The sequence below is a fragment of the Eublepharis macularius genome, chromosome 3, assembly GCF_028583425.1.
Source record: "Eublepharis macularius isolate TG4126 chromosome 3, MPM_Emac_v1.0, whole genome shotgun sequence".
Lineage (NCBI taxonomy): Eukaryota > Metazoa > Chordata > Lepidosauria > Squamata > Eublepharidae > Eublepharis > Eublepharis macularius.
In genome coordinates, this window is record NC_072792.1 from 173,261,990 (window position 1) to 173,282,628 (window position 20,639).

Genomic DNA, 20,639 nt, shown 5'->3' on the forward strand with positions numbered 1-20,639 from the left:
CAAGCTACAGATGTTACATTTTTACAGACTCGGGAACGGCTTAATGACGCTTTTATGATCTGTTGTGATCCCTTTTTTTCCCTGCCAATTTTTTTAACGAGAATCTTAAACGATATTTTCCCTCTGCTTGGTGCAAGGCCGTTTTTATGGCAATACACAAACACATGGTACCATTTCTCCCCCGCCCATTTCCCAAACCTCACTCTTTCCCATTGTGATTTTCCTTTGTTTGTTCGACAGCTCATCTTTGGAATTTCTGCCGTTCTTCCACAGATCTTTTTTTCCCCTTTCGCTACCTCTCTCTGCAAATGTAAGAAAGGCCCTTCCCAAAATCAGTAAATCAAATCTATTTCTCATCGGCATGGGCCAAGAGTCCGCATCCTTTGAAGAGCAATTTACAGGGCAGATGTCTCACTTGAGCTGTATCTGTAAATCAAAAGCATGACAGAGTTAATTCATGACACTTGCAGTAAGAATATAGCTAAAGAGCCTTTGAAATGCATACATTTGCTCTGGCCAGGTTCATTTTGACTTGAGCTGAATTTTATAATTCGTTTTATTCTGGCAAAGTTGGGAGACTAGGCTTTAAAAGTTACTAGTCCACATGTGGCTGCTTCCACACAGGGGCACAAAAATGCACCCCATCCACAGTGGCAGAATCAGCAAGTGGCACAAGTAAGAACTGCATCCATATGCCCTGTCTCCACATGGCTTTCTGCCATCCTGCCTCTTCCCCCTTTCCTCCATCATGTATGCACAAAGGCTCAGATGTGATGGAGACGACAGCACTCCCTATGGCCTATCTGAGCAGTGCTTTAAAGCTGCAGCACAGCTAAAGAAGAAAATAGCTCTTTAAGAATCCAAAAGGGGTGGAGGAAATCTTAGTTCTTATCCTCACTGTAGTGCAGGGGTCCCCAACGTGGTGCCCATGGGCCAAATTTTGTCCACCAGCACCTTCTCTGGTGTATCCTAAATGTTTTTAGAAGTGGTTGTGGCCAGGTGGGGCTTTTGCCCAGCAGGGTTTCGGATTTGCTGCACAGATTTTTAAAAACATTGCTTTGGCAGAAGCTGCTTCCACAGCACAAGGATCTTCACTGTGTAACTGTGAGTAAACTGTGGCAGCCATTTTGTGGCTGGGTCCTTCTCCTGCAGCAGCCATTTTGTGGCAGCCATATTGTAGCTGCACTCACCACCCTGTGCCAGAATTCCAAATGTGCCTGCAGGATCAAAAAGGTTGGAGTGCCCCTGTTGTAGTGGCTGTGGGTCATGCACCCCCATGGATAGTTGGCTCACAGCCCCCCACAGTTCCTCCCTTGAACCAGATCAAAGGAGGGTTTTCTTGAGCCTGGTTTAAGGAGGAAAGCCCCAGGAATTCCATGAGTTCTTCTCAAAATAGTCACAATGTTAGGTGGATGTTCCCATTGGTTTGCAGGCTTCCTTCATTGAATTTGGGTGGAAAGTCCCTGCATAGAAGCAGTCTGAGAGCGGAACTACAAGTGACAAAAGGCACAGGTTGGACACTTGTCAGCTTCCCTCAAGTTTTGATGGGAAATGTAGGCAGCTTGGCGGAATGTTGGACAAGTGACAGTTGAAAAGTCCATTGGACAGCAGTCGGAGAGCCAAGCTGCAAGACCAGGGCTGATTCCAGACGGCCCTCCCCATCCCGAAACTTCGCGCGTCGTCGCGCGGAAAACACGATATTTCGCGTTTTCCGCGCAACGACGCGCGAAGTTTCGGGATGGGGAGGGCCGTCTGGAATCGGCCCAGGATGCCTACATTTCCCATCAAAACTTGAGGGAAGCTGACAAGTGTCCAACCTGTGCCTTTTGTCACTTGTAGCTCTGCTCTGAGTCATCCGAGATCCCAGTCAAACTAGCCAGTAGGACAGATCTGGGACTTCGACCAAAACACGTTCTCTGCTTTACATTCTAAGAGGGTTATATGAATCTGCCCTGGGTTTCACATCCTCTGAGAATTTCAAATTTAGCTTTGTTGGACAGTGTAACCACAAAAGATACAAAAGGATTTTGGCCTCTGAGTGGTCAGAAGGCATATAGAATTTTGTCCAGGTAGCTCTTGTTCCTTTTAGAGAGTTGCTAGGCTCCCATGTTTGTGATGATCACTATGAATTCCCCACAATGTGGAAATGAGTCATTGCAGATAGAACATCCCAAACTGTGGGTTGAATTCAGTGTTCACTGAATAGAACGAATTCACAGAATCGATCTCGCCTTTCCCCTAGGAAAATCAGTAGTCCCCACTCCCCGATCTGCTCGTGTGGGCTGGGGGTTCCAGGGCAAAAGAAGAACGAAGCATGGAAGAACTACAATAAGGAAGGAAATTGGCAGAAATCTTTTGCTTCATCTATGGAAGTGTTTGTTGATGAGGAGAGGGGGTGATTTTTCTCACCTGATTTCACTCTGTTCCCAAGCTCCTCTGATCTTTAGGAGAGGTAAGAGAAGTTGAATGGGGAGGAAGCCATCCATCCACTCATTCAGTGGGTTCCGATCTCATAACTTTTATTTTCCTTCACATCAAACTCAGCAAAGTCAATGTACACATTCAGCGGCCTGCTGTCATGCGCACAGCAGTCAAGTGATGTATCTACAGTGGACAGGCCCACAGATTTTGTGTGTTCTTCATTGCCAGCCTAAATTTGCACTCCCCACTGACCTTTACCAACTCCTGAGTGGAAGGGGCAGGCCTGTTTGCGGTCAGACTTAACCTTGGAGACACACAAGTGCCCTCAGGTCCCAACATGACTGAGCCAGTGAGGGGCCTGGTTCTGGTAAAGTGATAAAAGTTGAAGCTGAAAACAGTGTCATAGAGACACACCTCCCAACCATGTCTGTGTTTTGGAGAAAGCTAGAGATATTTCTTGCCTGAATTTTAAAAAGTGAACGCGTTTGTGCGTCCCTTCATATACACATAAATGACACCTGATTCCTCATGAAGCCAATCGTTGACTTCTTAGTGAGACTCAAGGTGGATTACATAGTGTGAGCCCCTGTAATAAACAGGATGAGATATCCAGTAAGTCAAGGAGCCCCAACCTTTTTGAACCTGTGGGCACATTTGAAATTATGAAAGGGGGTAGTGAATGCCACCTCCAAATGGCTGCCATAGGAGGTGGTGCTAAGTGGAATACCTTCCTCTTCACATCTCCTGAAGTTAATTTTGTAACAGTGGTTGGGGAGAGGGGGTTGGTTTTTCACTGCTTTTAAAATCAGTGGCTGTTTCCTCCTCAAGTTCAGTTTGGACCATACAGATTTGTTTCTTGATGGTTTAACATAAGAGCACCACTGCAGGATCTGATCAATAGTTGGCATCTTGTTTCTCAAAAAATGCAGAAGAGGGCAACCGACTTAATTCAGGGCTTGGAACACCTTCCCGATGAAGAAAGCTAGAGAGTCTGGAACTTTTTGGTTTAGAAAAAAAAGACAACGAAATGGGAACATGATAGAGCTTTCTAAGGAGCTGTTCCAGTTGGCAGCAGAGGGTAGGACCTGAAGCAATGGGCTTAAATTACATGCACAAAGGTACCGGCTGGATATTTGAAAAAACCTTTTCACGGTTAGAGTAGTTCAAAAGTGGAATCAGCTGCCTAGGGAAGTGGTGAGCTCCCCCTCACTTGCAGTTTTCAAAAAGAGGCTGGATGAATACTTGTCAGAGATGCTTTAGGCTGATCCTGCACTGGGCAGGGGGTTGGACTAGATGGTCTGTATGGCCCCTTCCAACTTTATGATTCTGTGATGATTCTATGAATATTACACACATGGCGCAAAAAGTGGATAGAAAGAACATTTTCCTCCCTCTTCCATAACATTAGAACTTGGGAGTGCCTAATGAAGTTGATGGGCAATAGATTCTGGATGGGAAAAAAGAATTTCTTTGGTCAACAACTAATTAAATGGTGGCATTCATTGCCAGTGGACATAGTTATATACCTATCTTCAGTGAATTGGTCTAATACTCTTTATTCAGTTCTCAGTATTGTGTATGCTACTGTATTTCCCATTGACGTGACGGATTTCTCACTCTGTGAAATAAGAAGTCGCTTTGTATGTAATGAATTAAACAGCAGGGTTCCATGTGTGAATGTCATGCCTTGATCCTGGCGAAATTGTGGTCTCGATGCAGACAAAGAATCGCAATCCTTACATATTGTTAAGAGCAAGCTTTGGTTTATGGAGCAAGTTCTGTGCGATTGGTCAAAGTCTATCATGTGGGTAAAAGATAGAATCGGGGAGAAAAACCAGCTGTCGCTCCCAAGGCGCCAAATGGACAGCGATCTTAAATTTATGTCTGAGACAAGCAAAAGGCCTCAGGAAATCCTTGTAAACTCTCTTCCCTTTATTTTTTGGGCGGCTTTATTGCTGAGCTGGAAATGAACAGCGCTAAAAAAGGAGTCTGCAGCGGGAGGGGCCGTGAAAGAATCATATTGTAGATAAGAAAAGGGAAGTTGTTTTCATGTAATTTGGCAGGCTTTGGAAGAAGCAGAAGGATCTCTCTTAGTTACTGGGTCCGACCTGGAATATATTTCCATATTCTCAACACAGAAAACAAGCTGTACACTGGCTCTTTGTCAGCCTGCAACAAAGCATCAAGTGAAGACTTGGAAAATAGTCATCAGCGGAGGCCTCCATCTCCAAGGTGATGTTTTCAAGCTGTCCTTTTTCCTGGAGTCCTGTAGTTTGGCTTCTGAAATGTAAATTTCTTTGATTGGGAGTGTCTGAGAGAACTTGACTCGTGTTGGTTACTGCTTCATAGTCCAAATAGTTGTGAGGAAATCCAGTGACCGTGCAGATTCCCAAGCGATTCTTCTCCCGGATATGAGTGTGAACATTTTTAAAGATGTTGACTTGGAAAAATTCGAAATCTAGTCCTAACTCAGTAGCCTTGAAGGCAAAGATCCCCAAACTTTTTGAGCCTGTGGACACATTTGGAATCTCAAGAGGGGGTAGTGAGTGAACACCACCTCAAAATGGCTGCTGCAGGAGGCAGAGATGAGTGGAATACCTCCCTCTTCACACCACCTGAGAAGAAGGAAACACTGGCCGTTTCCACACAGCTTACCTTTTGCCGGAACACAGCGTGTTCGTGCACGAAATCGCACCAGGAAGACGCTATTATCACGTGATTTCGTGTGAGAACATGCTGTTATCATGCGAGTTCGCTCGAGAACACACTGTGTTCCGGCAAAAGGTAAGCCGTGTGGAAACGGCCCCTGACAGAGATGTGGAATCACACACAATGAATAAGGACAGAGCAGGTGCTTCCCAGTTGTCCCGATCTTCCAATGGAAAACCTTTTCATTTGAATGACGGTAGCCAATAACAGACCCTTTCATATCAGTTTTAATGAGTTGGGTCTAGGTGTTCCCCAGCTGTGGGAGCCTGAGGGCCAAGCTACAAGTGACGAATGACACTTGAACGGCAAGTGTATTCCTCCCTGTTCACTTGCCCTCCACTCAATCCACTTGCCATTGAAGTGTCATTCGTCGCTTGTAGCTTGGCCCTCAGTCTGCTCAGGAATATGCATGGGGGGGGAGAACTTGCCTCCCCCCTTCACTGTTTTCCCAAGCCAAAATGGCCCAACCAGGAGGAGAAGTTACATAAGTTTGGAATATATGGGGAACCCAAACTCAACTTTTTAAAAAAACATATTATGTAGTTTGGCTTTATACTTGTTTTTTTTTCACACAGATTTTGTTGCAGTTTGGGTGCCGAACTGCAATGTTGTTTATTCCGAGTTTCCCCGTTTCCTAGTTTTCTAGTTGTTGTCTTTCCGTGGTTTCTTTGCCATTGTTCCCCCTCTGATCCAATTTGCGAAAACACAAAGAAATGATGAGGAAATCATGAAAAGACAACAAACGGGAATTGAATAAGTGAGGAAACTGGAGGGGAAGCCCACTGCAGTGTGACATCCAAACCGCAGGAAAGCCTCCATGTCAAAGGATTCTATTCGATGTGGCCCTCCCACTCCCTTAACCCTTGTTTCAGGGTCTGGTTGAGAAGGAAACCTAGTGAATGTCTGACTGTGATGAATGGGGGAGCTGACATTATTATTTCAAAAGTCATGTTTTGGACTAGATATAGGGCCCTCTCCTTTTTGATTGGGGTCTATGAAAAGGAAGGGAAAGGGCTCAGGATGAGTCATCATCCTGCTTCCTGGGGTGATCGCCACAACCTACTCGCACATCCTGGCAGATCTCCCCACATCCCAGCTCTTCTACCCTCAGGCTGAAAGAAGAACAGCAAGTGTGGCATTGCCCTCACCCCATGGGATCCTTCCTGTTCTGTGCCTGGGTGTGCCCCTCCCCATTTCTGAAGTCAGACTGATGTGATGTTGATGCAGTACCAACACTGGAACCACCTTCCGTCTTTGCCAACTCTGGACCCTATGGTTCTGGCTTCTGTGGCATCGATCCAGTGCCTTAGAGGAGGTTGCAAGGTTGTCTCTTGGCCTGTGGTCAGGGCGTCTGCTGCAGGAAGTGAATTAATTGTAGCCAAGACCCCATCAACCCTTGTAATTATATAATAGTGCGGGGAGCCTGATTCTAGTCAGTGAAACCCAGTGGAGGAGTTGAAGTTCCCTTCCCATACAGCTCCAAACTGTGACCGCATGGATCTATGATCGCCCTCAGACCCAAGACAAAACCAAAGGAAGCAGTGAGCCAGGTGCTCAGAAGCCTGTTGGCGGTGGTTAGTAGCAGAAGACTCACCAATTCCTTATCCTTTCCCCAAATGGAAAAAGAGAGTGCCTGTTGTGTCTGTGATGATTCCCTGCCCTGGCCTTTCCTCATTCCAGTCAGCCTGGAGGCAGGTAATTTTGCCACCTCTATGCAGTACAAAGATCATTTGAGATATTTCGATGCAGTAGAATTGCTCAGGTTGGGCGGAGGCTATTTACTGTGTCTCTGTAAGAGTACAGAAACACAGGTGTTAAACTTCCGTGTCTCCCAATCAGATAGAAACAAAAGGAGCAGGGTTTTTTTTTAAAGGGGTTTTATAATCTGACATGTAAGAGGCAGAGCTTTTTTCAGGGGGAAAGCGGGGGAACGGAGTTCCGGAACCTCTTGAAAATGGTCACATGGCTGGTGGCCCCGCCCCCTGATCTCCAGACAGAGGGGAGTTTAGATTGACCTCCGTGCCATGTGGCGCGGAGGGCAATCTAAACTCCCCTCTGTCTGGAGATCAGGGGGCGGGGCCACCAGCCATGCGACCATTTTCTCTGAGGGCAACCCACTGAGTTCCACCACCTCTTTTCCCAGAAAAAAAGCCCTGGTTAGAGGTAATTGTGCCTTCTCTTTTTTGAATTTGGGAGGAGGGGTGTTGAAGCTATCAGAGGTTTGGGACATGTTGTATTTTGAGTAGGTTTGGGATTGAATTACCGTGGATTTGTTTGCCATCCTTGCTATGAGTTATTGGCACGCCAGTATTGTGGTATTCATAACTTGGATAGTGGAACTCCCTCCTCAAAAGGTACGTTTGGCTGTGTCCTTAGAGACCTGGAAAAATGTGAAGACTTACTTCTTCCAGAAAGCCTTTGAAGGAGTCTGGTTTTTATCTTGAGATTTAGTTTGATTGTATTTCAGGATTGTATTGATGTTTAACTGTGATTATATTTTGGCCATACATGGAATGGCCGAAGGGCAATTAAGCTTTCCAAATAAATAAATTCTAACACAGGCTTTTCCGTTGACGCTGTGGTTCTTTTTGACTCGTGTGCCCCTGTTCCTTTGCAACTCACCCACTAACTCACATTGGGTCACACCCTTCCTTGATTGAACCGTTATTTAGATTCTTACTTAGTAATTTGTTTTAATTATAAGGCCAAAGGGGAGCAAAGTTCATCACGCAGGCTTGGCTCTAGCTAACATCCCCCCCGCCGCCCTTCTTCCAGCTTTCACTGTAACATTTAAAGATTTCATCACAGAAAAATGAGTGTTTTCTCATCGTTTACAATATTTTCTTGAGCAGTTCCAGGCCCAGGCTCTAGAACCTTTGGACTTCAGAATTTTATCACCTTTGTTAGATATGAATAAAATCATACCTAGCTATGGAACCTCAAATATCAGGGCCCAGAATTCTTCAATTGGCAGTACAGAAAAGTTAGTCTGGTGTATCTCCAACGGTCCCTAGGTACCAGATTGGGGATTGTCCCTGGTGTGGTAAATACTAATAATGGCTCATTTTTTTTCTTTTGGTGATGGCTTTTAAAAATGTTGCTAGGGGATTGGATCCTACCAGGTTTTTTGCTTGATGTCTTTCAATTTCTCTGTCCTCTTACGCCTCTGTCCCATGTGGCTTGTATGCAGTCAAAAGGAGCAAACAAAGGGGCGGGGGTGGGGAGCAACTATCACAGAGATAAGAAAGCAGGCAAAAAAGCCAGTGGTGCAGATAAGGAAAAATATTAGTTTATTCAAATAAAAACTCCCTACGCATTTCGCAACAAGGCTTCTTCAGCGGAATCTGCTTGTGTTTCAATATTCCTGTCAACAGGGGTCATTTCGTAGAAAAAGAGCGGGAGGAACTCATTAGCATAACTCATTAGCATATACCACGCCCCTTGACATCACCAGAAGTGTGTCATTAGCATAACTGATTTGCATATGCCACACCCCCTGACATCATCTATCCTGGCTGTTTTGGACCTAATCCTGGCCATTCAGGGCTGAAATTGGGCCCAAAATGGCAAAAAGGAGCTGAAAATGTCCAAAAAGAGGCCCAAAATGGTCAGGATCGGGCCACTCTTGAGTGGGAGAGTGATCCACCACCCATCAGAGGCTCGATCTGGGCCATTTTGGCCCCAATTCAGGCTGAAACGAGCCCAAAATGGCTGAGAGTCAGGTGGATGGGGCCACCTGACATGTGACCTCTTTGGGGAACTGCCAGAACTGTGTTCCTGCATGAGCCCTGCATGTTAATATTCCTTCAACGAGAATGCAAAAGCTATCACTATCTTTACAACTTTGCAATCATCAAATGGGTAACAAGGAGCATTAAAAATTGCTATCTGACATCTGCACAACGGTCTTTCCTTCGCAAGTCAGGGTCACCTTTGGTTCTCTCGGTTATTTCTATCACCCTCAATGGCTAGGTGTGCACCTCTTTATCTTTCGAGGAAGGAAATTCTGCTTTGTTGGCAGAATCGGCCGCATATAACCTTGCTCGGAGCCAACTCATGCTACAGGAATGACTACTTGGATCAGGATGGGCAACTGTCGTGCCAAAAGCAATATTGTTTTCATTTAAGTTATAGCATTTGGGGGAATCGAGAAATGAAACATACGTGTTGTTTAAAAAAAAAATCTCAATTGAAGGGCTGCCAAGGGGTGGCGTGACTCACGGCTTCCATCTGAATAATGAACAATTCAGCTGTCTTGAACAGCATGTGGTGACGAATTAGGGTGAACAGGACAAAAATATTTTTATTAAAATATTGGCTTTCATTTCTTTTCCATGGAAACGCTTGGAGACTGATGTACAACACTGGTTTGTGTTTTAAATCCGCCCACCCCCCACCCCCTCGGTAAGTGTGTGTGTGTTTTCCAGTCTCTGGTTATAATGATTCATCTATCTGATTTTACTGTATTGAGTATTTTGCTGTTAATACTGTAATGGTACTTTTTGCACCTTTGTTTAAAACGATATGGCCAATTGGCAACCCATAACTTACTTGGATCCCTTCTCTCATCAGTTGCACTCAATGCCCAGCACAGGCCAGCTCAGAAGCAGCAGCTTATGTGCTACAGCTGGCCTAGTTATTGCCACTTAAGCCAACAGCTGCACTCAAGGAGGCACTTCTGAGCAGAGCAACCACACCTCTGCCTTGGCAGCTGTGAGGGGAGAGACATCTTAGAGGCCTCAGTATCATTATAGAGGCTCCAGACAATTTTCCTTTTTAATTCCTGAGAAGTCTAAAAAATGGCCCAGCTCAAAAGCAGTGTGTGACTAAGGTGCCCTATATCAATACCTATCTGCTGTTTCCTGGCTGAGTGCTTCCTGGCCACATGCAAATGATGTTCAGTTCAGAATAACAATAACATTCGATTGATATACTGCCGTTCAGGACAACTTAATGCCTACTCAGAGCGGTTTACGAAGTGTGTTGTTATTATCCCCACGACAATCACCCTGTGAGGTGGGTGGGACTGAGAGAGCTCCGAGAAGCTGTGACTGACCCAAGGTCACCCAGCAGGCTTATGTGGAGGAGTGGGGAATCAAACCCGGCTCTCCAGATTAGAGTCCTGCTCCTCTTAAACACCACACCAAACAGAGCATTTGAGAATCATGCGCTGCTCCTAAGAGAGCTGCCCACTCTCCACTCAACTATATCCTTCTACTTTAAAAAAAATCTCAGGACCACAGTGAAAAAGGCCTCCTCTCTCATGCTTACCTAGCTCACCTCATGCAGAGCCAGCTGATAGAAGATCTCGGGGTTGATTTGATTCTATACCCCACTTTTCTCCCCAATAGAGACCAAAAGTGGCTTACAATGTTCTCGCCTCTTCCATTTTATCCTCAGTTTAGGTTAAGACTGGCCCAGTATGACACAACAACCCTGCAATTTAGGTTATACCAAGAGTGTTTGCCTATTGAGTGGAGATCTGAACTTGGGTCTCTGCAGTCCTAGTCCATCCCTCCAATCATGTCACCACACACACTTGTATTTGTTCAAGGACTACTATGCCAATCTACTTGTGATTTAGCATGAAGCTTTTTCAGTATCTTGCCCATTCAAGAGTGACAAGAAAGTGCTTTTTTGGTTGTTGTGGGTTTTCCGGGCTGTATTGCCGTGGTCTTGGCATTGTAGTTCCTGACGTTTTGCCAGCAGCTGTGGCTGGCATCTTCAGAGGTGTAGCACCAAAAGACAGAGATCTCTCTGTGTCACAGTGTGGAAAAGATGTAGGTCATTTGTATCTACTCAGGAGGGGTGGGGTTGAGCTGTAAGAGTTTCCCAGGGTGTGGAATGCTAATGGCGGGAGGCTTCACTGTATCCTGAGGAGGTTCTTTTGCATATGGATTGGTACTTGATGTGCTAATCTTCTCTGCAGGGCTATTGTTGGGGATAGAATGTTTTGTTAGCCTGGTGTTTTTCAGAACTGGAAACCATGCTCTGTTCATTCTTAAGGTTTCTTCTTTCCTGTTGAAGTTTTGCTTATGCTTGTGAATTTCAATGGCTTCCCTGTGCAGTCTGACAAAGTAGTTGGAAGTGTTGTCCAGTATTTTGGTGTCCTGGAATAAGATACTGTGCCCTGTTTGAGTTAGGCTATGTTCAGCCACTGCTGACCCACAACAACCATCGTTCTCCGGCCGTGAAAGCCTTCGACAAGTGCTTTTTTGTTGGCCTCCATGTGGAGATGATCCTGTTTAAATGGACCCCATATGGCCACTCTGCTTTGTAGTGTATCATGAAATGGATTCACTCAAGCGGAAATCTAATGATACCTTTTTGTGATTAAGAGAATGACTCTTCACCGGCTTCAACAAATCTTGTCTCTCTTTCTAGGGGATGGCCTTTACACTTGAAGAGAGACTCCAACTTGGCATTCATGGCCTGCTTCCTCCTTGCTTCTTGAGCCAAGATGTTCAAGTCCTTCGTGTAATGAAAAGCTACGAGACCCAATCCAGTGATCTAGACAAGTAAGCAAATGGGATCCAAGAACTTTTCAGTGAAGCCTGCAGCTGACAGTAAAAGCTATGGAGGGTATACAAAGAAAGGATTTCTTTTCCCCTGGTCAGTGTTATCATTGGCTCACTCTTCTGAGGCTGGATACATTTGCAGTATGCTAACATCTAAGGTTGTCCACCTCGAGATCTCCCAAATGACAACTGATCTCCAAACTACAGAGATCAATTCCTCTGGAGGAAATGGCTGCTTTGGAGGGTGGAGTCTATGGCACTATACCCCACTGAGGCTCCTCCCCTCCCCAAAACATGTCTTCCCCAGGCTCTACTCCCAAAATCTCCAGGAATTTCCCAACTTGGAATTGGCAACCCTACTTGGATGGTTGTCATACACAGAGCAGGGCTTCTCTCGGTGATATAAGTATAGGAGTAGGCTGACGCTAGAGAATGCAGTCTGACACCCAGCACCAACACTATATACCTTCTCATGTGATGGAAGCGGCAACCAACTTATTCCAGTGTTGAAGGGGGAAAGAGTGCTACCTCCAAAAATGGTTTAAATGTCCTAGTTTATAAAAGTTCACACAATGTGTGATTTCTCTTTCCTTACAGAGGCCTGATTTTTTAATACCAGGTTTTAATATGCTATACTAGATTTATTTATTTATTTGAATATATATTCCGCTCTTCCCTCAAGTAGGCTCAGAGTGGCTCACAACAATACAATACAAAAGAGTATGGATTTTGTACATTCTGTTTTCTGACCCACAGTTCTAACATAGTCAGGTTGTGATTTAATGAATCCTTCCATTCTAATAGCTGGATTCAGAAATGTGCAATTTCAAAGAACAAACTAATCAGTCTCTCTCCTTCAGAATTCAAACTGTCATGTTTCATCATCGTAAACTTTATTGCATTAGCTCATAGCCTTAGCAAACAACACCACATTTATCTGGATTTCAGTAAATCTTTTGATAAGGTCCCCCATGACATTCTGATGGGCAAACTGGAAGACTGGCTGGACTATAGGACAGTTCGGTGGATAGGGAACTGGTTAGAGGACCGCACCCAAAGAGTGATGGTCAACGGCGTTTCATCAGATAGGAGGGAGGTGTCCAGTGGGGTGCCGCAGGGCTCGGGTTTTGGCCCGGTACTTTTCAATATTTTTATCAATGATCTGGATGAAGGAGTGGAAGGGCTGCTCATTAAATTTGCTGATGATAGCAAATTGGGAGGAGTAGCAAACACCCAAGAAGAGAGAATTAAAATTCAACAAGACCTGAATACTCTGGAGAAGTGGGCAGCTGTGAATAGGATGCAATTCAACAAAGACAAGTGCACAGTATTACATCTGGGCCACAAGAATGGGAAGCACAAATACTGGATGGGGAGTAGTATATGTGAAAGAGATCTTGGGGTAAGAGTGGACTGTAAACTAAATATGAACAGTCAGTGTGATGCGGTGGCAAAAAAGGCCAATTCAATCTTGGGTTGTATCAAAGGGCCATAGCGTCGAAATCGCAGGAGGTCATAGCCCCTCTCTATACTGCCTTGGTCAGGCCGCACCTGGAGTATTGTGTGCAGTTCTGGAGGCCTCACTTCAAAAAGGATGTGGACAAAATCGAGAGGGTGCAGAGGAGAGCGACGAGGAGGATCAGGGGTCTGGAGACTGAGCCCTACGAGGAAAGGCTGAGGGCCTTGGGAATGTTTAGTTTGGAGAAGAGGAGGTTGAGGGGGGCATGATTGCTCCCTTGAAATATTTGAAAGGCTGTCATTTGGAGGAGGGCAAGGAGCTGTTCCAGTTGGCAGCAGAGGGTAGGACCCGAAGCAATGGGCTTAAATTACATGCACAAAGGTGCCGGCTGTATATTAGGAAGAACTTTTTCACGGTCAGAGTAGTTCAAAAGTGGAATCAGATACCTAGGGAGGTGGTGAGCTCCCCCTCACTGGCAGTTTTCAAGAAGACGCTGGATGAATACTTGTCAGAGATGCTTTAAGTTGATCTTGCACTGGGCAGGGGGTTGGACTAGATGGTCTGTATGGCCCCTTCCAACTCTATGATTCTATGACCAAGAGAAAATCACAATCTCAGTACCAATTAAAACCCATAAAATGTCTGTTTAGAATTAAAATACATAATAAGAATTAAGACCATAGCAATAAAATAGAAAATTTTAATGTGATGGCTGCAGAGGCAACTGTGTTTTCCCACCGGACTGTACACTTGTGTAGTGTCTGCAAAGTATTAGTCCACGTAACCCCCTGCCAGCTTCAGTCCTCCAGCATGCTAATTAAGCATATCTAGCTGCTTTGCCCACTTGTGTGCAAAGTCCCACAGGAGTGTGCATTTGTCTTACCAGCGTTAAAGTTTCAGTCCATCATTTTTGTACCATCGTTACTACAGATTATTATTTTTATTCACCTTTTCTCAGTCAAGGGTAAGGAGCGGTGTAGGGCACTGAAGGCCTAATTCTGACGAATGGGAACCTTGACTAGCAATTTCTCCATCCTCTTGATATTTCAGTAAGCCGTGCCCACGTGCTTGCAGATGTAACGCTGCAACCGTAAGGGCTAGAACTATAGCTTGTTTTAAAAATAAGGAATAAAAGCTCATGTTCTCAGACAGTTTCCTGTGAAATTATAGCGCATACACAGATCTTGCTTCTTGATAATTCCTCTGAGAAGCATGAGTCAACCTGATCAAAGTCTTTCCAGATCATGCCAAGCAGGGGTCCATGTTTGGCTCCACTGACACCCTCTCCTTGCTATCCCCCTTCCAGATATATCAACCTTATGACCCTCCAAGACCGAAATGAGAAGCTCTTCTACCGAGTCCTCACATCGGATATAGAAAGATTCATGCCTATAGTGTACACTCCTACCGTTGGCTTGGCCTGTCAGCAATACGGGTTGGCTTTCCGAAGGCCTCGGTGAGTAAACGGAACTATTTTTATCCTCCAGAGCCTGGTCATTTTTTCCCCATTAAATTGCAAATGAATATTCTTTTGTACTCTGTTTCACATTTTTCTCTGGGTGGTCCCTAAAAGCAAATTAAAACGTGATCCTTGATTAAACGATATAGCTGTTGGACCGCTTGGGTGTGTGTTTGTGTGTGTGTGTTTTAATCTGGGCAGAATTCCCGCTTTTCCCGCCCTATAAACAGCATAACAAGGGTAGTTTTGTTCTGGAACAGAACAGTACAGTCTGGCTAACTTAGTCCACAAAATGTCACTATGTTTTCCCACGTTAACTCTATTCTGAAAGGTCTGTAACCTTTCGCATTGTTTTACGACACATCCCTTGGAGGTAATAGTCATCCCCGGAATTCAGCCTTCTGCTTAGTCAGGCAACCAGAAGCAGTTAAAATGCCTTCCCGCTTCCTGCTAATTGTTGCTGAGACGTCAAGCCGGCATTTGGATGGCAACTCTGGCAGGGAACCGGCAAACTGACTTGGTGAGGTCTAGAGAGGAGTAAGGCAGAGGCAACCACAAACAGCACAGTTTAGGTTCAAGACAGCCATGGCAGGACAGCTGTAATCCAGCCTGCCAGTACCCCTTTGGGGCTGAGAGCCAAGCAACCTACTACATTGAGGATATATCCTTGAATTGCCTGACTTGTAATCAGGGCCGGCAAGTCCATGGAGGCCGTGCCGGCAGCTGCCTTGAGCACTGAAGTCTGAAAGAGGCGCCGAGTCAGCCCTCGACGACCCCCCCCCCCCCGACCCGGAAGTGAGCCACATCCCTGCTCGCCTCTCCACCCCTTCGCCACTGACCTCGGCTCTGCCCCAGGCGAGCTGGGCATCCCAGCGGCGAGCGGGGCAGTGGGCCATGTCCCCACTCACCTCTCCACCCCTTCGCCACTACTACCCACCTCAGGTGAGGGGGACGCTCCTGCACGATGATGTCACAAGTGACGGCATCGCGCACGGCCGGAGCACACGCGCATGCTTCACGTGAACACACAGGGCAGGTATTTCGCCTCAGGCACCAGAAACACTGGCACCGTCCCTGCTTATAATTTAACTCTGAAAAAGCAGCCGTGAGCAATTTGGATTGAAATTTTGGTGCTAAGGCACAGGGTAGGATTTAACCCTCCCCCCATGCAAACACTGAACTGCTATTACATCTGAAAGTGGGGGGGGGGAACAGGCATGATGGGAAACCTGTCTTTCTTTCCTTGTGCCCCATCTCTAATAGCAAGGCCCAGGAATAATTTCTTTGGGCCTTGTACCAACTTGTAGCTTGCCCCCGCACCAATATATACCCAGGTGAGACATGAAAAAAATGTCTATTATATGGCCTAAGTTATGAGGCAGGGTCATGGTTCTAACAACTGTGCATCAAAAATGCATTTCCTTTTAGTATTTTGCATCATTGTTAATAATGAGGCAAATAAACCCAGCTTTGTTTTTTAATCTTACTTGCTATTTGGAGCTCTGAATGTGCCCTGAGCATCGTATTTCATGTTTATAAATTGCAGCCTTGCAAATAAGAAGTCCAGAATAGTTGGTGTCCCTCACAAAATGTTAAGTAAGCCAATGCATACCTATGTTAGTAACGTGTTGCACACCAGTAGAATGGAAGGGGGGGAGGGAACCATAAACCTCTCAGTGACCAAAGATTATGTGTCTCGTGCACTTCAAAGCTTATTGGCCACAGGCAACCCTGCCAGTAGCTATTTACAGGAATGGAAAATAGTACTTTTTAATGGGGAGATCAACTGATTAAAATTGTTGTTGGGCTTTTTAACTTGGTCGATTTATCTGAACACTCTGGAATGTTAAACAAGCCTTTTGTGCAACAAAATCCACTTTTTCAATTACCCTTTTGTTTGTTCTCCTAGCCGTCAGCGGTAACAACTGAAATTCACTTGGTACACTGTATTAAGATTTATCTTTTCTATACGTATATAGAAGTATGCGCTTGCCAAGTCTATTTTTGTTTTAACTTAATCTGTTTTAAGGAACATTTGAGGGAATTACCACAATCATACGGGACAGATTGTTCTTTCTACAGTGCTTAAGAGAATTTTAAGCACATAATAGCAATCTGTCTAAAGAAGTTACTGATTTAAGACCCTGACTTTTATTTTAATCTGCTCCTCCTTCATATCCTTTCAACATACTCTCCCATCTCATCCCAAAGCACGTGCTTCAGCTCAAAAGATTAAGGCAAAACAATTTCCTAGTCATACGTTGTCATGTTGTCGAGGAAACGAATATATTTCAAATAGTAAACAGGAACGGCAAAGGTGCCGTGCCGGATCAGAGCAGTGGTCCATCTTGTCCCACATCCTGTCACACACAGTTGCCAAACCAGTTCCCCAGGAAAGCCAGTGAATAAGGCACAAAGGCCATGCACCTCCCTCCCATATTACCTCCTAGCACTGGTATCTAGATCATGGGTCCCCAGTGTGGTGCCTCCAAGCACCGTTGTGCTTGCCAGCAACTTTTCGGGAATCCACCGAGTGTTTTTAGAAACTGGTCTGACTTTTGCTTCTGGTTGGCCATTGGAGACCTAATTGGCTGTGCAGCAGCTGCCACCACAGGATCTCTACAATATGACCGAAGGAAAGCGGCGTAAAAGCAGGAAAATTCTTTTAAACAATATGTTCGTTTTAAAAGGGCAACCTGTTAAGTAGAACTGCTGCTTGAAATGTCGAAGAGTTAAGCGTTATGCATAATCTCAGTCCATGACGTTTTGTGGTTGGCTCCACCTCCTGTGGCAGCCATTTTGTGGTTAACTCCACCTCCTGTGGCAGCAATTTTGTGATTGTGCCCACCACCCTATTAGCATTCCAAAACTGCCTGGAGACTAAGAGCAGAACCACAAGTGACAAAAGGCACAGATTGGACACTTGTCAGCTTCCCTCAAGTTTTGATGGGAAATGTAGGCATCCTGGTCTCGCAGCTTGGCTCTCCGACTGCTGTCCAACGGACTTTTCAACTGTCACTTGTCCAACATTCCGCCAAGCTGCCTACATTTCCCATCAAAACTTGAGGGAAGCTGACAAGTGTCCAATCTGTGCCTTTTGTCACTTGTGGTTCTGCTCTCAGAAAGGTTGGGGACCCGTGATCCAGAGGCTTATTGCTTCGCTACATGTTGCACGGAGTTGTGTGATTCTTCCCCCCCCCCCTCAAAACGAAGTCAAAGCAATGAGATTAGTCTCCAAGTTTGAGTGAAAGAACTGTGAACAAGGAAGGGCAGTTCACCCCTTTCCTCTTGTATCATTTCCCAGCTCAGTATCCCCTCCCCTGTCCCCAAAATGCTTTCTTTTTGTGAGGAAGCGCCTTGGGAGAGGATACATCTGAACTGGAAAGGTCCCCTTGGGAGAAAGGTAGGCTAGACATAGCATAAATAAAGAGACAGGAAGTACATTGGGGGAAATGGTCAAGTAGCATCCCTGCACGCCTCCTTCCTGTGCTGTAACTTGCAGCTTGCCCCTGGCTAGTACAGGCAAAGAAAACACAAAAGATATAGCTTTGTTGGAAAAATTCAACTCATCAAATTAGATTAGCAAAAAAATCAAGTGAGTGTAGATGCTTTTTATGCTGTTTGGAATCCATTGTACTTGCCTTTCAGGGTTTTTTTTTTCTGTCCGTGACGTTTTGTTGATGTAGGGTTATGCATTTGAGTGATTGAGGAATAAAGTAAAAAAAAATGAAAAGAAAAAAAGGAAGAAAGAACCATAAGACAAACATAACGAGGTGTAGAGAGAGCCAGTTTGGTGACCTGGGTTTGAATCCCCACTCTACCATGGGCTGATTCCGCACACGTTGGATAATGCACTTCCAATCTTCTTTAGAGATCATTTGGAACTGAATTTTTCAAGTGTGAAACAAAAAATCCACTTCCAAACAACAGCTAAAGTGCATTGAAAATGCATTATCCAACATGTGCGGAATCAGCCATGGAAGCTCACTGGGTGACTTTGGCCAGTCACTCTCTCTCTCTTTCATCCCAAAGATTTTTTTATGACCCTTTCCCCCAACTTCCTGGAAACATCCTCTGGAAATCGATTTATATATTCACCTTACATCATGGATTAGCGGTTAGCATCTCGTGAAAATCAATTCCCTGTGGATCTCTCTGATGTGGTTGGTTGTTCAGATATTTTTCTTTCCTCTGTTTTTTATTGTTCTGTTCCGACCTCTTCTGTCAATCCTGTTCTAGTCACACTTCCTTTTCCAGCATGCCTCTTAACTCTTTCCTTGATTCACATGTTCTTTCTTACCGTCTTTCTCACTGTCTCCTATTTTAAAAGCTATGTACCACCTTCAAAGCAGAGTACAGGAGGAAGCAGTCTGTCTTTAGAACACCTTTGTTTTCCAAGCTTGAACAGAAACCCTAACAGGAAAAAAATGAACAATAAGCCAGCCCACTTGAATGCAATCCCTCTCATACAGCATGTCCCAGAGATTTGTGGGTATTGGGTCCACATGGTTTTGTTTTCTCGTGAGAAGTTACACAGATTATTCTGTATAAAAGGGGGCTCAAACTGTATTAAGAATTCACAATTAGGGGGTTGAAGCATCTTTTTTATGAGGAAAGGCTGAAGAGACTGGGATTTTTCCATTTTAAAAAGATGATGGGGGGGCATGAATATGAAATTTCTAAAATTATGTACAGGGTAGACAGAGTAGATTCCTTGACCTGGATAGCCCTGACAAACTTCTCAGAAGCTAAGCAGGGTCGGCCAAGGTTAGTAATTGGATGGGAGACCTCCAAAGAAGACCATGGTCTCTGTGCAGAGGCAAACAATGGCAAAATCAACTTTGCCTTGAAAACCCCAGAAGGGGTCACCATAAATTGTCTACAACTTGGTGGCACTTTCCCCCACCATTGAGAGTAGACGGAGAACTTTTCACTCTCTTCCAAAATACTAGAATTCAAGGGCATCCGATTAAGCTGATGGGCAGGAGATTCAAGTTGGAAAAAAGGGAAATACTTCTTTACACAAGTGATTAAAATGTGGAATTGACTGCCAGAGGATACAGTGATGGCCACAGGCACAGAAAGGGGATTAGACAGATTCGTAGAGGATTCATGGCTGCTAGCCATAGTAACTAAAGGGAACCCCCACATTCAGAAGTAGTAAACCTCTGAATAATAGTGCCAGCAGGCAGCATCAGGGGAAGGCCTCAGCCTCTGTGTTTCATTGTTGGCCTTTTGATTGGTCACTCTGAGAGACACTAGGTGGGCCACTGGTCTGATCCAGCAGGGCTCTTTTTATGATGTTACAGTTTTTACCAGAGAAATATTTCCTTTTTTTATCAATATTATTTTCCTCATTTGAAAAGATACCTCCCATCACAGAGGAAAAGATACCTCCCACCACAGGACCACCACGGAGAAAGCCTGTGTATGGGCTGCTGCTGATTTCGCCCATGTGCAAGCTGGCACCTTCAAGAGACCCTGGGCCATTTCCACACTACTCACCTTCATCCGGAACGCTGCGGAACGTCACGAAAAAACAACACAGAAGATAGCGTCTTCTCGCGCAAGTTTTGCGCGACATCGCACAAAACTCGCGTGAGAAAACACTATCTTCTGCGGGTTTTTTGTGATGTTCCACAGCGTTCCGGATGAATGTGAGTAGTGTGGAAATGGCTCCTGTTCAGATGAGCAGAGCTCTCCCTTTAGCCTCCTAACAGCAGTAAAACAATTCTTCGACACCCTGGCTAAAGCTAACCATGGTTAATCATAGTTTGAAGTTGGTTTGCAATCTGGAGTTAAGAGAAACCCTGGTTAATGTTAATTGTGGCAAATATTGGAGCCTATGAGCTACTTAACAGTGGTTACATAGGGAGGATGGAATTTGCTCCTGGAAGAGGAGATATGGAGAGTTCTCCATAGTTCTATCTGTGCTGGTCCATTGATAATCTTCACGCATACAGAATCCCAACTAAAAAGTCTTTTGAGTATGTCAAGAAGAAAAAAATGAACCCAATTGAGTGTATAGCATGTTCTGTCCTAGTGGTTGATTACTGGCAACAAGAATTCTGTA

The 20,639-nt window shown here is 45.0% G+C and overlaps 1 protein-coding gene across 1 annotated transcript in view; it reads left to right on the forward strand.

The window, feature by feature from the left end:
- ME3 (malic enzyme 3) overlaps positions 1–20,639 on the forward strand; it is a 128,478-nt gene that overhangs the window by 42,331 nt on the left and 65,508 nt on the right. The window contains exons 3-4 of the mRNA XM_054973609.1: positions 11,515–11,648; positions 14,414–14,563. Of these exons, the coding sequence (XP_054829584.1) occupies positions 11,515–11,648; positions 14,414–14,563 (284 nt within the window). The remainder of the gene's footprint in view (positions 1–11,514; positions 11,649–14,413; positions 14,564–20,639) is intronic.